The 20,634-nt window shown below is 39.9% G+C and overlaps 3 protein-coding genes across 6 annotated transcripts; all 3 read left to right on the top strand.

The window, feature by feature from the left end:
• tp53 (tumor protein p53) lies at positions 1-7,022 on the top strand. The gene is made up of 11 exons (XM_034136829.1): positions 1-129; positions 1,107-1,229; positions 1,328-1,412; positions 1,526-1,717; positions 2,912-3,086; positions 3,189-3,301; positions 3,618-3,727; positions 4,458-4,582; positions 4,658-4,743; positions 4,828-4,898; positions 5,126-7,022. The coding sequence occupies exons 2-11, from the start codon at positions 1,141-1,143 to the stop codon at positions 5,220-5,222; spliced, it is 1,143 nt and encodes a 380-aa protein (XP_033992720.1). The 5' UTR covers positions 1-129; positions 1,107-1,140; the 3' UTR covers positions 5,223-7,022.
• Positions 7,023-7,204: 182 nt separating this feature from the next.
• Positions 7,205-15,285, top strand: LOC117488085 (receptor-type tyrosine-protein phosphatase eta-like). 3 transcript variants are annotated; one of them, XM_034136826.1, is made up of 12 exons: positions 7,205-7,305; positions 7,379-7,503; positions 8,050-8,138; positions 8,411-9,431; positions 9,793-10,050; positions 11,786-12,037; positions 12,341-12,458; positions 12,728-12,870; positions 12,950-13,198; positions 13,582-13,848; positions 14,533-14,630; positions 14,783-15,285. In XM_034136826.1, exons 2-12 carry the CDS (start codon positions 7,455-7,457, stop codon positions 14,852-14,854), a joined length of 2,616 nt encoding a protein of 871 aa, XP_033992717.1. In that variant the 5' UTR covers positions 7,205-7,305; positions 7,379-7,454; the 3' UTR covers positions 14,855-15,285. The 3 variants fall into 3 exon arrangements, with proteins under 3 accessions (XP_033992717.1, XP_033992718.1, XP_033992719.1); XM_034136827.1 differs by having other exon boundaries at positions 7,208-7,305; positions 7,419-7,503; XM_034136828.1 differs by having other exon boundaries at positions 7,263-7,503; positions 8,411-8,792; positions 8,868-9,431.
• A 1,057-nt stretch (positions 15,286-16,342) lies between these two features.
• LOC117488049 (C-type lectin domain family 12 member B-like) lies at positions 16,343-20,598 on the top strand. Of its 2 annotated transcripts, none has more exons than XM_034136777.1 (6): positions 16,343-16,376; positions 18,100-18,201; positions 18,533-18,661; positions 18,881-19,041; positions 19,119-19,243; positions 20,155-20,598. In XM_034136777.1, exons 1-6 carry the CDS (start codon positions 16,352-16,354, stop codon positions 20,270-20,272), a joined length of 660 nt encoding a protein of 219 aa, XP_033992668.1. In that variant the 5' UTR covers positions 16,343-16,351; the 3' UTR covers positions 20,273-20,598. The 2 variants fall into 2 exon arrangements, with proteins under 2 accessions (XP_033992668.1, XP_033992667.1); XM_034136776.1 differs by lacking the exon at positions 16,343-16,376 and adding an exon at positions 16,408-16,621.
• The last annotated feature ends 36 nt before the right edge of the window (positions 20,599-20,634 follow it).

Below are 20,634 nucleotides of genomic sequence, written 5' to 3'. Positions count from 1 at the left end.
TCCTTTTGGTGGGATTCCCCGACAACAACGTGCTCCGCATAGTTCAAAATATTTTGACTTTTTCGGCTGTTTACTTCGCCTCATCCAGTAACTCATCTGCCTCGGACAGCAGTAGTGGGACACATAAAGGTAGCATTGTTGGCACACATGTGTCATTCTTAACAAGTCACCCAGCGCCACTTATTTGTCCGATAAAAAAAAGTTTCGCCGCTGTTTGGCTAACGTTTGTCGGTCGGATTCCGAAACGTATTGCCAACGTAATTAGCCACTTACGCTAAAGCTAAGCTAACACAAGTGTGCGTTAATTGCGTGACGAAACCTGTTATACCGTCCATAGAGTTAAGCTTGTTTGCACATTTTGGCGTTAAATTAAGTGGCATTCATTGAGTTATTTTGGAAAGTGCCGATATGGAGGCTAGCTTCATTCAGTTTGTGAGGGCCTCTTGCTAGAAAGAAAATGGACGGTAACGTAAGCTAACGTTAGCATGTTGTCTGATGTTCTTGTTTTGAGAGTCGCTCATCACCAAACTAGCTTACCTTGTTTCAGTTGTTAACTTAAACACAGCTTGCTGTAATGTGCTTTAATATTAGAAATGTGCAATTATATTAAATGTTAGATAGGTTAACTTCAGCGTTAGTTAGCATTTTATTGAGCAGAAAGTAAATTAAGAATAAGTGCAAACTTTACTTATTTTCAACGCTGTGAATTGTAATTTCGGTGTGACAGCCGAAGTACAATGTTTATTCTTTCTTTACATTTCGTTACCCTCGCCATGAATTTCTCCTTGTCTGTGTATTGTAAGTTAGCTGACAGGTCATTCATCAAACAGAAGTCATATCCTGGTTGTCTCTATCTATTTTCAAATGTTAGTTTATTTACTCTGTTTATGCCTATTGTTAATCAAAAGTGTTATTTTTGGGAAATCTAACTTTTTATCACTTGAGAATTGAAGATTATTTTTGACTGTTTTCTGACCAATCTATTGACCAAAAAAAAAAGATGTATAACACTATTTAATAGTGGGTCAAACACTGATTGATGAAGCTGTGAGTGTTTGTTAAAGACTTGTGACCGTCTGACACCTACTTCCTGTTTATCCCCTTAGCGCTCTGCACCTTTGCTCTTCCCTTTTTGAAATTATGATGGAAGAGCAAAGTCTGGACGATCTGACATTGAGCCAAGCCATGCAGCTGAGCCAGGACTCCTTCAGTGAGCTGTGGAGCAGTGTGTAAGTTGTGTTTTTTTTTAAAGAAAACATTTCAAAATACTAGTATACTCCAGAAAAGACATGTTGACTAACTTGTGACTTGTGTTTGGTTTTTGAAGTTCAGATCCCCCCATCTCAATCTTCCCAAAGGTGAATAATGTGCCTGAGGAAACATGGAGAACAGATGGCCACATGGATATGCTGGTAAACATGCACATTACTTTGCTTTCTGTCAATACTCAAATGATGGTATGTTCAATCTGAATTGATTTATTAATGGTGGTTGACTGTCTTTGTCATTCCCCTCCTTTTTACAGTTACTTAATGATCATTCTCTGACCGAGGGTTTTGATGAGACCATATTCGAGCTGCCTACTCCGGACATGTCCACCATGGATGGTGTGAATCCGACTTCCTCCACAGTCCCGGTGACTTCGGACCATCCGGGGGAATATGGATTCCAGCTTCAATTCCAGAAGACTGGCACAGCTAAATCTGTCACTTCGACTGTAAGTAATTCCAGGCATGGTCTCTCAAAAGTTAAAAATGATACTTATTTGACTTCACGTGTATACCAGATGATTTGTCTTGTATCCGTTCTGATCGATAAGACAAACTACTACTAACACAAAATAAATCTGTACTTTATTGAGTAAAACGTTTAAAGAATTTCGTCTGAATCTAAATGTTAGAGAGAAGTTGAACAGGGCTGCAGATGATCCTGCAACCAAACATGGCAGGGTTCTCCTCTGAGAAGACAAAAGGATTTTTTCAGCTGCTAATTTCTGCCATTTCCTGCTCCTCTGAGGTCCTTCCATCCATAGTGTTTTTAATGTATAATCCTTGAACCTGTGTCGTTTGAATTCCCTTTATCTAAACCGACTTGACCATACAGAATTTAAAGGTTAAATAACTGAAATGTTTGACTATATTAAACTCACTAACAAATATTTTTACGTTTTTATCACCAACAACTCATTTAAAACATTAGGGAAAGTTTTTTCGTACAAAGTTTCAATATCTTACCTTCAGTATTGCGTTTAAAATCCATTCTTTCGTACATCTCATGGTGGCATTCGAGTGGAATCTTATTCATTGTGACGATTCGCTGAATTTGCAGGTCTTGAGCCAGTCACTGTGTTTGACAAGCCAATGGCATTAATGTATCCACGGTGACTCACCCAGCAGTGCGCTGCAGTTGGCCGGTTTAGTAGAGGTTAGGTTGGTGGGCCCTAAAAGTCCCGCCCCCTGCGACTTGTTCTGTCTGTGGGACAGCGGCTGTAAAGGTCTGCCCTGACATGACGGGGCATGTTCCTGCTGTCTTCCTCCAGCACTGAATGGGTTAAAAACAGCAAGGTAAAAGTTGTCTTTGAATTTGACATTTTTAGACTTGCTTATTTAGATACCGTGATCGTTTTCTTCTTTCTTTTTTAGACGACAATTTGGTTTAATAATTTTTTTTTTTAAACTTTTTAAATAGTGTTTTCTTTGTTAGATAGACATCTTATTGTCTTCAACACAGCATATGGTCTATAGCGTGAGCACAGTCAACATGAAGTGAAGAAAACAGTTTTAAGAAAATGGTAAAAACATTGGGAGAGCTTGGATGGATTACATGCCATTATAATATGTACTCACAGCTCTATAGCTCCACAAGTGCACACATCATGACCCGTGTGGTTTCTCCATGTGCTTTCCCTCAGTATTCGGAGCAGCTCAACAAACTGTACTGCCAGCTTGCCAAGACCACCCCAGTGGAAGTTTTGTTGGGGAAGGAGATTCCTTTAGGGGCCATCATCAGGGCTACGGCAGTTTATAAAAAAACGGAGCATGTGGCAGAAGTGGTACGCAGATGTCCCCATCACCAGAACGAAGACGGTAAGAGAAATATTTTAGAGAAAAGTTGCTTTGGATGTACAGAGGACACGTTTCCTCGTTGAAGAGGCCATTTTAACATTTTCTAATCTGTTCTCCTTTCAGCTGCCGACCACCGCAGCCACCTGATCAGGGTTGAGGGCAGCCAAAGGGCCCAGTACTTTGAGGACCCTAACACCAAGAGGCAGAGTGTGACTGTCCCCTACGAGCTCCCTCAGGTACGCCCTCCCCACCCCATCTGTCTGAGGGGTTGATCTTGTCCACTACAGCAGTCATATTTTACTCCTTCACATTCATGTGACCTTTTCTACGTGAGTATATGAACACTGTACATTCAGCAAGGAAATTCAATGTCCATGCAAAAGTTGTGAAACTATTCATGATGTGTTTCACAAATTCCAAAAGTGTAGTGCATTTTGGACAACCAGGTGGGTCGATGAAGATTTTAGGAAAATAGCAAAGTTCCCTTTTTCCCCCTTATTGTATGCACTTTAACCAGCATTGTTTAAAAACATCCTACTTTCTCTGTTTCAGTTGGGCTCAGAGATAACAACTATTTTGCTGAGCTTCATGTGCAACAGCTCTTGCATGGGGGGCATGAACAGGCGCCCCATCCTCACCATCCTGACCCTGGAGACTGCAGAGTAAGTCCCACTTCTTTTAACCTGTTAAGCCCAAAAGCCCAGTCGGCGGGTCTTTTAAAAAAATTAAAAAAAAGGTATTTTTAAATTTTTTATTCTTTTTTTTTTATTTTAATGGAATGAATACCTATGGTGATAATTCAATGTAATACATCATTTTTATAGTCTGGTACCTGAAAAAGGTCAAATGGCACTGATGGAACCAGATATACCCAAATGTGCCGAAAGCTTATTCCGCCTGGACTTTGTTTTGCTAAACCTCTCTAAAAAGGTCAAATTTAACTTGTTTTGCCTCAATCTTGATACAGGGTACTTATTATATGTTATAGTTTGGATTCCTAAAGCTTTTAGTATACCATCCCATCATTCAAGGGTGGTTTTCACTATAAGTAATGTTTTTTCTTTAGGCGGAGGTAAGAATTTACCTTTTTTTGCTATGTTCCATCTGAATTTACTCTGACTGAGAAAAATCTATATTGATTCTGACACTTCTGACCTTGCTTTGATAAAATAAATTATTCATATAACCCTTTTAGAAGTGAAGTTGTAGTCATTTGTTTTGGGCATGTCATTTTCGAGCCTGAAACCTGAAAAACAGGCTCGGGGCTTAACAGGTTAAAACCCATGTCAGGCCGCTGGTGGCGGCAGTGTTGTGGTGGTCCTGCTACATTTAAGTTGTTAGTGCTGCTCAGGAAGACTTTTGAGCCCTCCTTTTTGTTCTTCTCCTTCCTAGGGGGCTCGTTTTGGGGCGGAGGTGCTTAGAGGTTCGCATCTGTGCTTGTCCAGGCAGGGACCGCAAAACCGAGGAGGAGAACATCACCAAGATGCAGAACGGGACCGTGCAAACTAAAAAGCGCAGTAAGTATTTCCTGCTTTCCTTTTATATTTGAGCCCGTTTGCTGCCCCCTCGCTAAACTCACTCTCTTTCCTCAGAGAGCACCCCCAGCTCCAGTTCTGTGAAGAAGTCCAGGCCCACCTCCAGTGCAGAGGAGGAAGACAAGGATGTGTTTGTTCTGAATGTAAGTTAAGATACCTAAAGCTCAATTTCTTTATAAAATGTTGCATTCTGCTTGAAGAATTTCCCTCTTTGGTTTCTCCTGCAGGTTCGTGGTCGCGAGCGCTACGAGATGCTGAAGAAAATCAACGATGGTCTGGAGTTGCTGGACAAAGACAGGTAAAAAATGCGTCCTGGAAAACCACCTGAATGACTTTCAGAGATTGCAGTTCAAACTTTCTCCAACTGGATTTTTAGCCCCGTCTTTACATATAACCTGACACTAGAGGTCACTGTGTGTTATATTTAAATCAAATCTGACTACCAGGTTATTCAATCATTTTAAGAATCTCTCACATGCCATCATTTCTATCCCTCACTGGATTGGTCTTGCTTCTTCTCTACAGGAAAGCTAAGACCAGGGTGACGGTGAAACAGGAGTTTGCTGCGCCTTCCAGCGGAAAGAGACTCCTTAACAGAGGAGAGAAGAGTGACAGCGACTAAGGAGTTTGTCGCTTTGATCATGAGAACTAACGTCCTCTCTTTCTCCCTCCCTCCCTCCCATCAGGTTTATGTCAGGCTTTTATTCGCCAAAATCATACCACTTCCTGCCTCCGTGCGCTTGATCCGATAACTGTACTGCCGTCGACCGTTTACTGTACTCAGAGTACTTTACGGTGTTAGTGTTTTTGACGTTTAGAAATGAATAAAGGTTGAATAGGTTATGTAGGGGGTGCATACTGTAAGCAGGACTGCTCCATCCTCGAGGTCCTATAAAATTGCCAATTTGTTTAGGAGGCACTATATTAAATCAGTGTTAACCTTGGCAGGGATTTTCATACGAGTCTCTATCTTTACATTTGTAAGTCATGTTGTCATTTATAATGCATTATTTTTTACAAGTGTTTTTATTTTTGGCATTTTGTCTTTTATTTGCAAGAGGACAGTGTAGAAAAGAGGGGGAGAAAGAACAAAAGGGGAATAACATTTGACAAAATGTCCCAAACTAGAAACAAACCAGTATTTGGCATGTGCCGTGACCACTCGGCTAACAAAGCGCTCCCTTTACGTTGTTTTTAGTCGAGGAAATCTAAAGAAAATGTTTCAGTTTTCATAGTTTTTTTTTTTTTGTTGCAAGATTGAATTAAAACAAGTCACTGCCATTTGTTAAAAGTCACGCTTGGAGAACTTGAATGGATGTTACTGTCCATGAATGTTGCTGTAATACTGTCAGGGTTTAGACATGGACTTGAGACCAAGTCTCTTTTTGATGGGGGCACAGCGGGGGAAAATACTGATTGCAGCATTAATGGTGCAACAGCTTTTTGCCTTTTATGTCTACCCTAATAAGCTTGTTTAAGCAAGCTAATTAAGCTGTCTCTTGTGGAAGCATCAACATTATAGCCTACACAAAACCTAGTGGAATGATTTATCTGTAAATGAATAAAAACACAGATTTCCATGCCTTATGGCGCTTGGCAATGATGTGACTATACCCGCCGGGCTATTAAGACGCCGGCAGATACCCTGACGGCATCATATTATATGATCATTATATAATTCCAAGCTTTTGTGCGTCCATGTTAGGTAGTTTGATCATATGTTGCATCCAGCTCAGACATAAAAGTGAGCTGGGAAGGGGATCAAAAGCTTGGCTGCTTTTCTTTTTATCACGATGAGCTGTAACTACATTTCAGCCCTGTTATTTCCAATCATCGGTCAGTTGACCTCAGCGTTGCCGCCTCTTGAATGCTGGTGATTCTGTTTGCAGGGAACTGTAAAATGTGCTGTCATGCTTCTTTTTTTTTGTTAAATGAACAGCGGATTCGGTAGATATGGGGCTGGCTGGATCACCCTTTTACTTTATGTAACTTTTATATACAGTAGAACCTGTTGAAAAATGTTGGAACAAATACATTAGCACTCAAATTTGCATCACATCACCTTTTGTGAATTGTAAGATGCAAGACACTGTTCAGATGTTGATTACTACTGTCTGGGTAAACTAAATAAATGTGATCTGATGTTCTGTTTAAATGTTTGGCCTCAGATCATGCAATGCGTCACCAGTTCTCGATGTGACCGATCCCTGTCAACCACTTTTTGTTTTTACACTGCCAAAAAAATAAACAAAAGGCATTTGTTTCATTTCTATATCTTCGTTGATGATTTGGGAACTTAGTTTTGTATAAGAGGTTTATCTTTCTATATTTTCATTGTCATTTTTTCATGGCTTTTTTTGTACTAATTGGCATTTTTGTAACTCAAAGCTGTAAGCCAAAATAAATGCTTAACATAAATCTATTCTTGTATTCTTTTATTCAACATGTGTGTTTTTGTCTTTTGTATCTACCTGGTTATTGCCCCCCCCCTGTTTTGCATGTACAGGAGACAGATGCAAAACCAGCAGCCTCCATACTCATATTCCCTTTCTTGGTTGAATGGAGTCAATGTTTTTCCAGTCAAATGAGCTGTACATGAACCTTTGACCGTATGTGGTACTGGAACAGGTGTCTATTTGTTTCACATCTCATCCTGAGAGATCATTTCCTCCTGTTCAGAGAAGCAATATGCATCTGTAGCCTGGGTGAGTAATGAGACGCGTACAGTATTAGTTTAACTTAGTTTTAATCTATTTAACTTGGCTCCCACTTGTTTAGATTTTATTTGACAGAATCTCTTGCATGGTGACATTTTAAGAAGCTGCCCTGAATTGAGTACCGTCACTAATTCAACATGGGAGGGACGTCTCTTAAGAATAGAGTCCCTATCGTGGTTTCTCTGGGTGAGTATTTTTATAAATTGTATTCCTCTGATAATTATAATTAATCATTTTTATGGAGCAAATGTTTAAGCTGCAGCTAAATAGAATTATAATCAATTATTCCGAATTACATTTTTAGAGGTCCACTGAATACAGCCAGTGATGTTTGTGAAATTCAATCAAAGTTTGCCTTTTAATGTCATCTCTAACTCTTGGTAAAAAAAAAAGAAAATAATTATCGATAGATTACTTTGGATTGTGTTTAGAACCAAAGAGAAATATTAAAAAAAAAAGTCTTGAAAGAATCATCTGAATAGGTAATTATTAGAATAATCTGTTGGTCAATTTTCAAGAAAGAACGGTTTACTCTCACCCATCCTCTTAAATTAAATGTTAAAGATTTTTCATTTTCATACCTTAATACTCTTTGTTTTCAATCCCTTTGTTGGACAAAACACGAAATTGAAAAGATTTTATCTGTGCGTTTGAGAAATTGGAAAGGGCATTTATTTCCCTACTTCAAAGCTTTGTCGACAAATGACCAATCTCCTGTATGTCTCTCTCTAGCTCTGGTGTTTGCTTGGAGCGCCGCAGAGCGAGAATACTTCCTTCATCCGAGTAATCGCACCTGGGAGGAGGCCAGGAACCACTGCCAGGTACAACGCGAAGATCAGTATAATATACAAAAAGAGACTAAAACATGAGGCTCGACAGTATTCAAATATTCAAGGAGTAGAAAGGCAACAACAATTTGAGTATGTAGAGAACCATCTTTTTCATAGATGTCAACTCCTTTAACAAAACAGCAGGTGTCACAACTTGTATATATAAAAAACAAACTTAACTTTCTTAATATGACAGTATGACCTAGTTGCGTTATAGCAGATGTTCTGTTGAAGATTGACTGTCCCCTTCCATGTCCTCTCAGGCCTGTTTCGAAGACCTGGTGACACTGACCCCCGAAAACGTCCAAACCGTCTCCAAGTTACTCACTTCTGACTGCTGGGTTGGCCTCCGCAAGAACTCCACCAGCAACTTCAACAGCAACTCTACCAGCAACTCCACCAGCAACTCCACCAGCAACTTCAACAGCAACTTCAACAGCAACTCCACCAGCAACTCTACCAGCAACTCTACCAACAACAACAACACCATCATGGATCCCAGAATGCCGTGGTTCCGCTGGGCCAACGGAGACCCTCTGATCTTCCAGAACTGGTACCCTGGTTGGCCCGTGTTCAGATCCACCTTCCCAAACAGATACTACTTTGTCTGCCCAGAAAAGGTCACCCCAGCAACAGTAGCCCCAGGAACGGGAACTCCAGACTCGGTAACCCCAGGAACCGGAACCCCAGGAACGGGAACTCCAGACTCGGTAACCCCAGGAACGGGAACTCCAGACTCGGTAACCCCAGGAACCGGAACCCCAGGAACGGGAACTCCAGACTCAGGAACCCCAGGAACCGGAACTCCAGACTCAGGAACCCCAGGAACGGGAACTCCAGACTCGGGAACCCCAGGAACGGGAACTCCAGACTCAGGAACCCCAGGAACCGGAACCCCAGGAACCGGAACTCCAGACTCGGGAACCCCAGGAACGGGAACTCCAGACTCGATCACACCAGCAACAGCAATCCAAGCTACAGGAAACTCGACTGGTCATCTTCAAGAAACCACATTTGCAACCGCATCAGCCGCATCAGCCGCATCAGCCCCATCAGCCCCATCAGCCCCATTAGCCCCATCAACCCCAGCAACCCCAGCAACCCCAGCAACCCCAGCTCGTTGCAAAATAACGCAGTGGCCAGAAGAAGCGCATTACGTGCTGTTGCCAGATTTCCCCAAGCCTGATGAAAACTACATTGAAGACTCGTGCGTTGCCATGCTCAGCTTCGGGCCGTGGGTTGAAAGGGTCTGCTCGGAGCTGCTCTCTTCCATATGTTATGAAGGTAGGACACCTTTAAAGCCCATATTATTTTTACTTTTACTCATTGACCAGCGGTTTAATCATACTACTGCCTATTGAAAAACCAATAAAATCAGGATACATTTCCTGAGCAACTCACTGTGTATGGTTGTGTTCTTTTTGTATGTTAAAGCCTTTTTTTCGTCTTCCACCAACTCAAAGTGCTTTACACTATGTGCCAACTAGTCTAACAACCAATTCACACACTGATGACAGGGCTGCCATACAATATACATTCCATATAAATCACATTTTTGAACCCACACAACTTTTCTGATTTCTCAATTTAAACTTTAATGGATAAAACATGGATAAAACAATTTCCCTCTGATTTCCCACTGCAGATCGTTTCTTTGGCGAAGTGAACGTGACTCAGAAGACTTCTAACAGCTCCATTCTCACTTGGCGATCCGGGCCTGGAAATATCACCCATTACCGGGTAGAGGTTACCGAAGGCGACAACATGCTGGAACGCAACTTTACTACTGAAGATTTGACCTTTGGCCTCGACAGCCTGACTCCAGGCACCCGCTACTCCGTCCAGGTGTTTGCTGTGAAGTGTACGAGAGACCTGAACCCGCAGGAGGACACCTTCTACACCAGTGAGTTCACCTCCATCTGTAAAACCTGCATTATATTTAAATACACTTCCACTTGTTAGCTCCAAAAGCGACCAAGCCTTTTTCCCATAATAACTTCATATTGTGACTTGCTGAGCTGAGAAAACTATTTGATTATAAGCAATCGTAATGTGTTTTTTTAGTGTTTACAATGCACACTGTTTCCATACTTGATATTAAAGGGCCCATGTCATGGCCATTTCCACTGATCATAATTCCTTTGTTGAGGTATACTAGAATAGATTTATACTGTGCATTTTTCCAAACTCACATTGTTTTCTCATACAGCATCTCTGTAAACTACTTGTATTCACTGAATTTCACTCTCTGCCTTTAACGGCTCGTTGTAGCTCCAATAGCTCCAGCCCCCACCCTCCCTGTGAACACAGTGTGCTCTGAATGGTCGGGACGTTGTGAATCGCGCTGAGCTCCGTGGAGGTGTTGTTTCCTTGTTAGCGATACACAGCCAAACATAGCCAAACTCATCCTGAGCACACACAAAGTCACAGCCGAAGTAAAAACAATAAGTGTGGCTTGATATTGAGTAAGAAAAAGGTTGATAAACGCTGTGAGAATGGGTCTGCAGAGAGAATTTCGCCGTGATCCCAACTGTCTGTTATCAGCCTGCAGCCAGGGAGGAGAAATCAGCACAGCTGCCTGCTCCCTGCACACAGATGTGTGTGTGAGGAAGTCCGTGGATTGGTCAATTTGAACCAATCAGCGGGGGCTTAACGTAACGGCTCCGCGGACGTAACGTAACGGCTCCACGGATTGGTCCATTTCGTTCCGGGTACGGCTTAACATCATGCCGTACCCGGAAGAATCAAATGGACAATGACGTATCTCCAACGAGGCGTTTTGGGGAGGTATTTTCTGTGTTAGAGTTTTACTCGCTACAGGGTGTACTTTGAGGGTTTGTGACTCTGCACACCGTTTACATGCATAAAAACCTTCATAACACACAAGGTGACGGGAAATAACCGGAAAAGCATGACATGGGCCCTTTAAATCAGAGAGTATCCCAGAGCATTTAATAATTCAAAAACAGTACAATTTAGAGGTACTCATTTGACAATTTTTGTTACTTTCCAGATCCACATTATTGATAGTGAATTTGAATAATGTATGATATATTGATATAGATGGAATTACCCAGCGTTATGTAAAGTAATTCAAATAAGCCCCACCAACACCAGCTAGAAAATAAAGGGATGCATATTTTATTGCATCCAACCTAATATTCCAATATTATATCTTATTCGATTCTTATATGGTCCATTATGCATAATAGAAATTAAATGCAAGTATTTTTAAAAGCTTAATTTTGTTCTTTTACTTCCCTATTATACTATATTTCAACAAAAAAACATAATGGTGCTCTAGGAGGAGATTCAGGTGATAAGGTGTGGGGGGGGTTACTTTGGTTGGTTATTTGCTAATGGTTACACAACCCAAAAAAACATTGTGACATCATAAAGTGGCCCAACTCTGATCAGCTAAGTTTCACACAGGTTTTTATATATAAATGGATCGGGACAATAAGAGAGAGAATCTTTTTTACTGAGACTTTCCAGATCTCTTCACACAGAGGGGACACATATTTATGTATAAAAGACATGAAAGGGTGGATTGTTTATAATAGGGGAACTTATTTATTATTAAAAAAATGTTAGCGTAGGACTTTTGTTACCATGATTATATCTCCGTTTTCTTTCAGCACCGAACAAAGTGGAAGACCTCGAATTCACCTACGTGACAGAAACCTCCGTCTTCCTGAACTGGACCAAACCAGCTGGGAATTTAGATTTCTATCTGATTAAGATCAAAGATGGGAAGCAGATTAGTAGCAAGACAGAGGGCAAGGAGGTCAGAGATTTGATACCTGGAAACTTTTACACCTTCACTGTCCTCTCAGGAGTCGGGGATAATTCCACCTGGAGTGAAGAATCCATCGTCTCACGATACACCAGTGAGTGTTTATCGCATAACGCAAAACATAATGCATGATGGGAACTGCTGTACTTTCCCCTACGATTGAACCGTGTTATTTGATCTTTTATTTGGTAGAGCATTTCACCAGGAAGTAAACTGTATGAATAAGACCAGTGAACACTTGTTCAATAAAGGACATTTTTATTGCTAGGTATTTCTTTCTACCAGTATATACGATTTAAATAAGCAAATGAGGGCCATATCTGAGCTGAACAGTGACTCGTGTGATATTGTGATATGGGGGGGGTAAACAGTGACGTTGTGTCTGTCTCCCTTTCAGAGCCTGGGAGAGTGTCAGACCTGAGGGTGTCTCGTAATACCCATCATTCACTGCAGCTCAACTGGAAGAAACCCGTGGGAAATTTCTCATTTTTCTGGGTTGTCGCTACATTTGATAAGTATGTATTTGTAGATAGATCGTCCAGAATTAATTTTTTCCTCACTTAAACTCAGGTACATTAATAGTTTGCCTCGCTAACGTACATAGAAAAAATCGAAATGACTTTGGTCAAAACGTCAATACATTAGGTACAAAAAGGTACAACATACAGAAGGTAAAAGTGGTAATGCAGGTTGTGATGGATAATTTAAGGAGGGAACTACAAAAGGTATACCCAAATTGAAATAAAATGGTGTCATATTTTGTATTATTGTTTTCTCTTCCTAGCAAACAAAAGGTCCGTCAAAAGGTGACCGTCACGGAAGTTAACGTAACAGGCCTGCCAATTGGCTCCAAGATAACCCTCAGTGTGACGGCACTGGTTAATGACAACATTGAGGGAGACAGTGTAACCATCGAGAACTACACCGGTAACTCATATTTAACTAATTATATATACAAAAAATGGTCCTCCTGTGTCACTAACATGCCTCTGTGACTCTTCCATAGCTCCTGGACCAATTGCAGACTTGAAATTGAACACAACGGACGTGTCGCTCTATGCCTCGTGGAAAACTGAGGGGAATTCTTCATCTTTCAAAGTCAAGCTCCTGCTGGATGGCAAAGTCATCGAAAAAGACACAAATGTCTCTGAGATCATCTTCACCGATCTGAAGACTGCAGCCAAATACCAAGTGACCGTGTACGCCTTTAACGGACATCTCAAGGGCCAACCATCGATCAAATGCAAATTCACCAGTGAGTCGCCTTGGTATTTGTCGTTTTTTGTGTATTTAAAGTTATCTCAACATTGTGGTCCCGGTTGATCTGGCGACACACTGAAACGGTGACTTTAATTAAAGATTTCACATAACTGTATTAGGTTGGTTGAAAGTAAATATATTAAGTTTAAATAAAGAAAATATTAGGTTCAACTTAATATTATTGCTTTTAACTAACCTAATACAGTTTTGTGACATTTGTTGACATAATACGTTAAATTAAAGTCAACGTTTTAGTTTTTCAGGGGAATGGGGATTATTTCACGGGAACCTTTTTAACTTCATGGTCTTTATACTCACTTTATTATGATAAAGATAATCTGATAAAACACTGCCTCGTTTTCTTTGTGTTTTTTCCAGAGCCGTCGCCGCCTACTAATGCCAGAGTCTGTAATCAAGATAAATCCAGCATTACCTTCGAGTGGGATCCCCCTGCCATCGTAGGAACATTCACGTACGCTGTCGGAATCAACTCCAGCTTCTGGGGCCACACCGTATCTGAGAGAATCGAGGACAAAATCCGCCACAAGTTTACAGGCTTAAAATCAGGGACCAAGTACGATTTTCAAGTGCAAACAGTGGCGGATCAGGACCTGAGTGCAGCAGCAACTGTGTCACATTACACAGGTGAGGCTTAATTTTAAAACAAACATTTTCACCGACAAACTTTGGTTGTACATTCGTCTAAGATGACCATAAAAGCTGTGTTTCAGACAGAAGGTGGATACGGTTATATAATAACATTAAAGCAACTGTTCTGATACAAACATTACACGTTTGAACCAGAAATTGGGCCGAATGTGTCCCCTTTAATAAACCTTAAATGGGGAAAACATAATATGCTAACTGAAAATGAGCATGTTATGCTATATTGACATTAACATTCCTAAAAATGATTTAAGAATCTTAACTTTGGTTGTTGATTTAAGGCACCATATGAAGGTTGTTGCCCTCAATTTCTTGTTGATGAAAATATGTGGCAAAAACGTGAAACGGTCTCGAGTAAAAATCTTTAAAAGAAACTCCAACACCTGAGGTTTGATATTCATCTGTTCAAAAGCATACACAAGCTAAAAAGAACCAAGGACGCTAACAATAAACCAACATGAGTTTTGTAGTGATTCATTAAAAAAGTTGCAGCAAACTCTCACATTTTAAGTTTCGGAACACCTATTTGCAACAATATTGTCATTAAAGCCGACACATTCTTGATTGATTTTCTGCCACTATTTGTTTCACAGAGACAAATCTTGCCAAAGCAAACATTCTTGCAAGATGGCCGTTAGATCTAACAAGCTGTTTGTCCCCCAGATGCAGACAAAAGGGAAATCAGCCTGTCCATGATGTGCTCTTCGACTGAGTCTCTCCTCTGTGATGGAAACACCACGAGGGAAAGTGTGTTTTTACAGGTATGTCTGATACACACACCAACAGGGTTTAGTTTAAATCTAAAACAGTAGTCTCTTCTCTACAGAAACGGAGTAAAGAGCAGCTGTTATTTGGAGTGTGTGATATGGACTGGATTAGCTTTAACAGCTTGTGTTTGTGTGTTTTGTTGCAGTTGAAGGCACATTTCAACGAGGTGCTAGGGGGAAATATTATCTGGAAACTCGAGAATCTGGAACCCAAATAAAAATGAAGAGACATCATTCATTATTTTTCCTCCTTTAATTGTTATTGTCACTATTTACATTATTGTAATGTTTTCTGTCTTTTGTAGATTATTGTTGCTCTGCTATTTAGCGAAAAACACTTAAGCTTTTATTTGAATGTGATTTTTTGGGAAAACTAAACTGCTAAAATCTTTGTCATACTGGATGATTTTCACTTTGAATTTTTTCTTTTACACAATGGTGTGCATGAGTGCTCATCCTGTATTTCCACCAGGAAAATATGAACATAGAAGACATGTATTGTAGGACAGCATTGTGACATAATACATTGACATATACTCTCATTTAGTCGAAATAGCAAGATAGTAATTCAAATGACCATTTTAGTTTTTTTTAGGTTTTCAAATATGTGTCTGATTTACCTGAATAAATAAAAAACGTTTTTAGTTCATTAGCATTTTTGGGGTAATTATTCTTCTCTGAAAAGTAAACAAATGTATGTTCTAGCGCTTAATAATGTTAGGCGCTTTAACCTTTGCAGACCATTTGACTCAAGGATGGTAAAAACATATAACACACTACAGGAATTGGTAACCCATAAAAAACATAAAAGTTTTGTAAGGTCGACATTATTTGCCCACAATAAAATTGAAAAAAATCTCAATTTAATAAAATGTTCAACAGGTTATAGTTAACAAGTATCATGTTCTACTCTACCTCTTAGATTTCAAATAATTATGAAACAGAACAGATAAAATAGCACAAAGATGTACATTTCTTCGGCTATAGGAAGTCAAAAGTCACACACACACACACAGACCTAAAGTGAGACTCACCTTTACCAGAGTCTGTTCCATAACGAGAAGACCATCAGTAGATAAGCAGCACATAGATGACATCAGCAGATAAACAGAGAAGTGTCTGAGTTACAGCTGTACCCCCCCCCCCCAGGGTCTGCTGTCAGAAATACAACTTCACTAATACGCCTGCCAGCTTCCCCTGTTAAACATCTAAGTATTCATTTATAACTTGAGTTCCCATGTTTAAGAGAAGGGCTGTGATATGAGGAAGGGGCGGCACAAACCCTAACCCGAAAGTGAGAATGTGTAACAGAGTCAACAAGCATGTACAAAATGTACCGGGCCGTCTCCACGGCAGCGTTAAAAAATCTTGAAACGCTTCTGCCCATTCACTTTGAATGGGGTGACGTCACTTTTTTTCGCTTTCGCCGAAATCCATTGTGGGCAGGCGAGCGGAGATTCTCAGGATTTTCAAGATCCAAAGTTGAACAATGTTCAACTTTTGAAGCTGAGGAGGAAGCGTCAGCCAATCAAATCCCGTGTACGCAAATCTGACAGTTCAAGCTCTAGCCAATCAAACGGCGTGTATGCTGGGAGAGACATACCGCAGATCATTTCCTCATATTCCAAAAAATGGAGGAGAAATTAGCGGTAGCGAATCAATCACCCGGTGCTTTATGACCAGACCTACCGGGATATAAACCGGAGGAGCCAGGCATGGAGGGAGGTGGCAGAGACAGTGGTATGTTTTCGCCTGTTTTGGGGAGTTTATATCCAGTTTACTTCGGGCTTTTTGGCTTCGTATGTCGCGGGCGGGAGATTCATGTGATTGGTTGATCGCAAAAAAATCCCCAAGCTTCAGATACGCCCACCTCCAAGATTTTTTTAACGCTGCCGTGGAGACGGCCCGTAGAGTAGAAATAGTATCATACAGTAGCATGGATTTGAGAAACGAACAGGATGAGGCGAAAAGAGAAACACCTGCAGGTTAGTTTTTTAACCTAAATGAATAATATTTTTCTATTTTTTATGAAGTGTTTGATTAAAATTCAAAGACAAACATCACACTTCAGAAAACCTTGACTTTTTCAGAACGCACAGGAAGATGAAACTCACCATGTGGGGAAACATTGAATTATTTAAATGATAGTGGTTCCTCAATTTGAATGGTCCTTCCCTGAAAACGTATTTTTCTAAGAAATGTGATGATGGAACAAAACATTTGATGTGAAGTGGGATAGACGATGTGCTCCTTGGGAGAACAGAGAACCATTTACCTTTTTAAAGTAGAAAAATGTAGTAGTATATAGTGGTGTTCATCATTCAATCCTGTCAAAGTACTATCTCAATGTGCTCGTGATAATAGAAACCTAGTTATTTTACACAAAATGATCTTGTAGAGCTTTTAAACGTTGGAAAGGCCATTTTTGGAAGTATTTACAGATAAGAAGTTGTGATATACCGAAGTCTTTTAGGTATATCACAAAGCCCCCCTACATACAGTATGTGCATAATAGCCAATATGGCAATAGTCACCCGCATCTTTCTTATATTAAACCAACAACTTCCTGACTAATGATTCTGTTAAAGTGAATAGTAGCAGAGGAACTAGAAGAAATACAGTGTGATAAACACATTTTCTAAAATTGTAACCGGACGTGTAAAATGTGTGAAAGACAAAGGGTAAAGCTCACAACATGCATTGACTCTCCACAGAGTTTCATGTAAAACGATATTTTGTGTTGGAAATGTAAAACTGAAATAAGAACTTTCTTGCATTAAAAACCAGGTTTTTAGAAATGTTGCCCTGTTGGTTTGGTTCAAAATACATGTTTAAGACTATTTCTGCCCTTTTTTCAGGAGGTTTTCGTTTTATTCTGCGAGGGTCTAAGGACAGAGGGTGTCATATCTGTGCTCACTGTCCAGCCCATAGACAAATGTGTAGTTTGTGAGATTGGGTTATATAATATTTGGCTGATTGATTGAAATATGTGTTTTTTTGGATTTATGTATTGTAGTCATAACATAAAAAGAAAATGTGCCATGTTGGAAATAATACTACATATATATATTACAAAACAGTTTGATCTTATCTTTATCTGCATCACAGTTAGACATTGTTATACTGTCAAACTCATCAGTACTTTGCATAACACCCCATTAACCTCACCCAGTTAAAAGCTGACGTTTTTTTCTGGTTAAAAGTCCAAGTTTACTTCTCGGAGAAAGTGTCCCAGTTTTATCTTAATGGGTGTCAGAGGTTAAACAGTGAAGCCACAGGCAGGTGATAGTATGATGTGTTTTAGTGCTCAAGTCATTGGTTAACAGGTTTATGTATATCCTACGTTTAGTCCTTTTACATTGTCATTGTAAGATAACCCTTCTTGTTGACAATGACGATTTCCGAAAAACGTCTGCTTACATGAAGTTTTAGTTTCATGATTGTTGATTTTTTTACACCACAGTTGCAGGATGCTGTCACACTTGTCAACTGACAACTCGTGTGGCTGTTGTTATGGCAACATCAATTCTGGTGATAGGACTTCTAATGGGTTTGGTATTATTTGGTGAGTATAAATGTAAAATAATACATGTTATATACATTGATCCTATTTGTGCCCGCATAAATAAAAATAATTTAGGACTACAGTTTATTTTACATTTCATTATTTTCAAACCATAATAAGTCAGATATCAGGTATATGAATACATTTGTAGTTTAAAAATAACTCATTGAAACATTTAAAGACACCATGTTGTAATTGACATGTTTTTTGATAATAAAGCGGGGCATCAACATCTATTTCCTGTTATTACTATACTTGTTATCATAGAAATTACAAACCATCTTCAGGTACACTGCATCAAGTTACTAAATGACTCATGTGTATTGGCCAGTCACGTGGACAAGAGCACCAGAAGTGGATCAGACCGCCAAAACGTCAAGCCATGAGCTGATGGAGAGACTGCAGCAGTGCCAAAGAGAGCGCCAGGAAGTGAACCTGATGCTCCACACCGTAACTCAAGGTGATTTATATTCTCTTCTCTGATGCCAACATCCGACATCCTGCACATGTGACTTCTCAAAGTGTGTGGGTGCAGTCGTAAACATTTGCAGGACATTAAGATGGCAGATCTTTGATTGATGACAGTGGTGAAAGCTCTCATGAAATCTTGGCATGTTGAGTTGTATTAACCGGTGTGTTGAATGCATTCAGATCAGTGTGTGCTGCCTGCTGTGTGTAGACCCCAGGTGCAGTGTGTGTCCTGACGGCTGGCTGTGGTGGGGGGGTCACTGCTACTTCTTCTCAGTGGGACAGCAAGATGATCGTAGCTGGATCGAGAGCTCAGAGTTCTGCCTGCAGCTCAACAGCAGCCTGGCCGTCATCAGAGACCCCGCAGAGATGGTAACAACACAAACACAGAGATACAATCAGGGAGCGTTTCTGGATATAAAGTCATCTTAATGTCTCTTATTCTTTAGGAGTTTATCCAAGGTGTGATGAGACGGTTCCCCCTCTTCCCCTTCCTGTGGGTGGGACTGACGGACGCTCAGCAGGAGGGGCTGTGGCTGTGGGGGGACGGGGGGGACGTCCAGCAATACATGCCGTAAGTCCAGATTCAGATGGTAACGGGTCAAAGGTTTTTCATGTTAAGGAACAACAATAGAAATGTGGAACATCTGCTTATAAAGGCAACAGAACAGATACATGAGAGAGGTTTATTTGTGAAGCAGCAGACACCAGAAGCATTATGCTACACTTCTAATTACACTTCTTAAATTAAAGCATCATTTTCATAATATGGACATTACAGTTGAAGCTGTGGTGACCAAGATGTGCTCACTATTACAGCAAGTGATCAAGAAATGCAAAAAGATATTTGTTGATCTATTAAATAATAATATTTATGTATCCAATTTCAAACCGACAATAATGTTCGTGAAGAAGCAGTAGAGAAAGAGCATTTTATATTTATTCCACGGGTAATTTCAACATCCTAGCCAGGTGAAACACACATGAGTATTATGTATGTACTGTAGGAAACAAAATACGACAAATAATCACATCAAAATCATTGTATGTGTTTCTAGTTAATAAATCATTCAAACCAAAGAACATTTTCATTCATTTCCTTTTGAAACATGTTTTTTTTTCTGTAAACAAAGTGGACCAAAAGGCATTTCTGCAAGTTCAGCTGACCTGTTGTACACGATTCTAAGTATTAGATCAAATATCTCTTTTAGGAATTACGAAAAAATACAGACCTGTACCTCTCGTTTGGCTCTTGAATCAATTGTATAGTCCAATAGGTATCGATACGTGGATAACAAATTATTTTATATATTCTTGGAGAATAACTCACTTCATACATTTTAATGAAATATGTTTTATTATTACAATATATACATATAAACAAGCATTTACATATACACACTGACATACAACTGATTGTATTTGTTTACATTTGAGTATTTATTCACATATAAATGCGACATGTCCCCCTTTGTCCCTTTGCAGGGTGACGGTGGAGTGGGATGCTGAAGACAGGGACTGTGCAGACCTGCGGGGGGGCGGCAGTCTCTTTGCCTCCAGCTGTGAGGCTTACGGACCCTGGGCTTGTAAGAGAGGCTCCTGACACTCATGTAAACACATTTTACATGTATTTAAAATATAAAACATTTGAATAAATATAAATGGTCATGCAAAGAGAAGAACATCAGCATTGTAATAGGGTCAAGTCAAATGTACAAAGATTCACATTGATGTCAGAGATAAGAATGAAAAAACACATATTACAGTATGTATATAAATATTTATTGCAGTTCTGAAAGTGCATTATAAAGTGCATAGATACGGGATGTGTTCACACTTTCATGTCCACACATAAATAAGGAGATTCTGAAAAAATTAAGTGTAATTTTCCAAAAATTCCATGGTTTCAAATAAATACTTTACACAAAGTTTCATTTCAATGTTTTTGTTTCTGACCGTCTGATC

Source organism: Trematomus bernacchii, unplaced genomic scaffold (genome assembly GCF_902827165.1).
Source record: "Trematomus bernacchii unplaced genomic scaffold, fTreBer1.1, whole genome shotgun sequence".
Lineage (NCBI taxonomy): Eukaryota > Metazoa > Chordata > Actinopteri > Perciformes > Nototheniidae > Trematomus > Trematomus bernacchii.
The sequence above is the reverse complement of the archived record's forward strand: the minus strand, read 5'-3'. Positions and strand labels throughout refer to the sequence as shown.

Coding starts and splice junctions, on each gene's coding strand:
- LOC117488085 (XM_034136826.1), top strand. CDS start 7,455: ATGGGAGGGACGTCTCTTAAGAATAGAGTCCCTATCGTGGTTTCTCTG. Junction 9,432..9,792: donor CTCTTCCATATGTTATGAAG/GTAGGACACCTT, acceptor TTCCCACTGCAG/ATCGTTTCTTTGGCGAAGTG. Junction 13,199..13,581: donor GATCAAATGCAAATTCACCA/GTGAGTCGCCTT, acceptor TGTTTTTTCCAG/AGCCGTCGCCGCCTACTAAT.
- LOC117488049 (XM_034136776.1), top strand. CDS start 16,438: ATGTCGCGGGCGGGAGATTCATGTGATTGGTTGATCGCAAAAAAATCC. Junction 18,202..18,532: donor AATGGGTTTGGTATTATTTG/GTGAGTATAAAT, acceptor TGTATTGGCCAG/TCACGTGGACAAGAGCACCA. Junction 19,244..20,154: donor GACGTCCAGCAATACATGCC/GTAAGTCCAGAT, acceptor GTCCCTTTGCAG/GGTGACGGTGGAGTGGGATG.
- tp53 (XM_034136829.1), top strand. CDS start 1,141: ATGATGGAAGAGCAAAGTCTGGACGATCTGACATTGAGCCAAGCCATG. Junction 3,302..3,617: donor TCCCCTACGAGCTCCCTCAG/GTACGCCCTCCC, acceptor TCTCTGTTTCAG/TTGGGCTCAGAGATAACAAC. Junction 4,744..4,827: donor AGGATGTGTTTGTTCTGAAT/GTAAGTTAAGAT, acceptor TTTCTCCTGCAG/GTTCGTGGTCGCGAGCGCTA.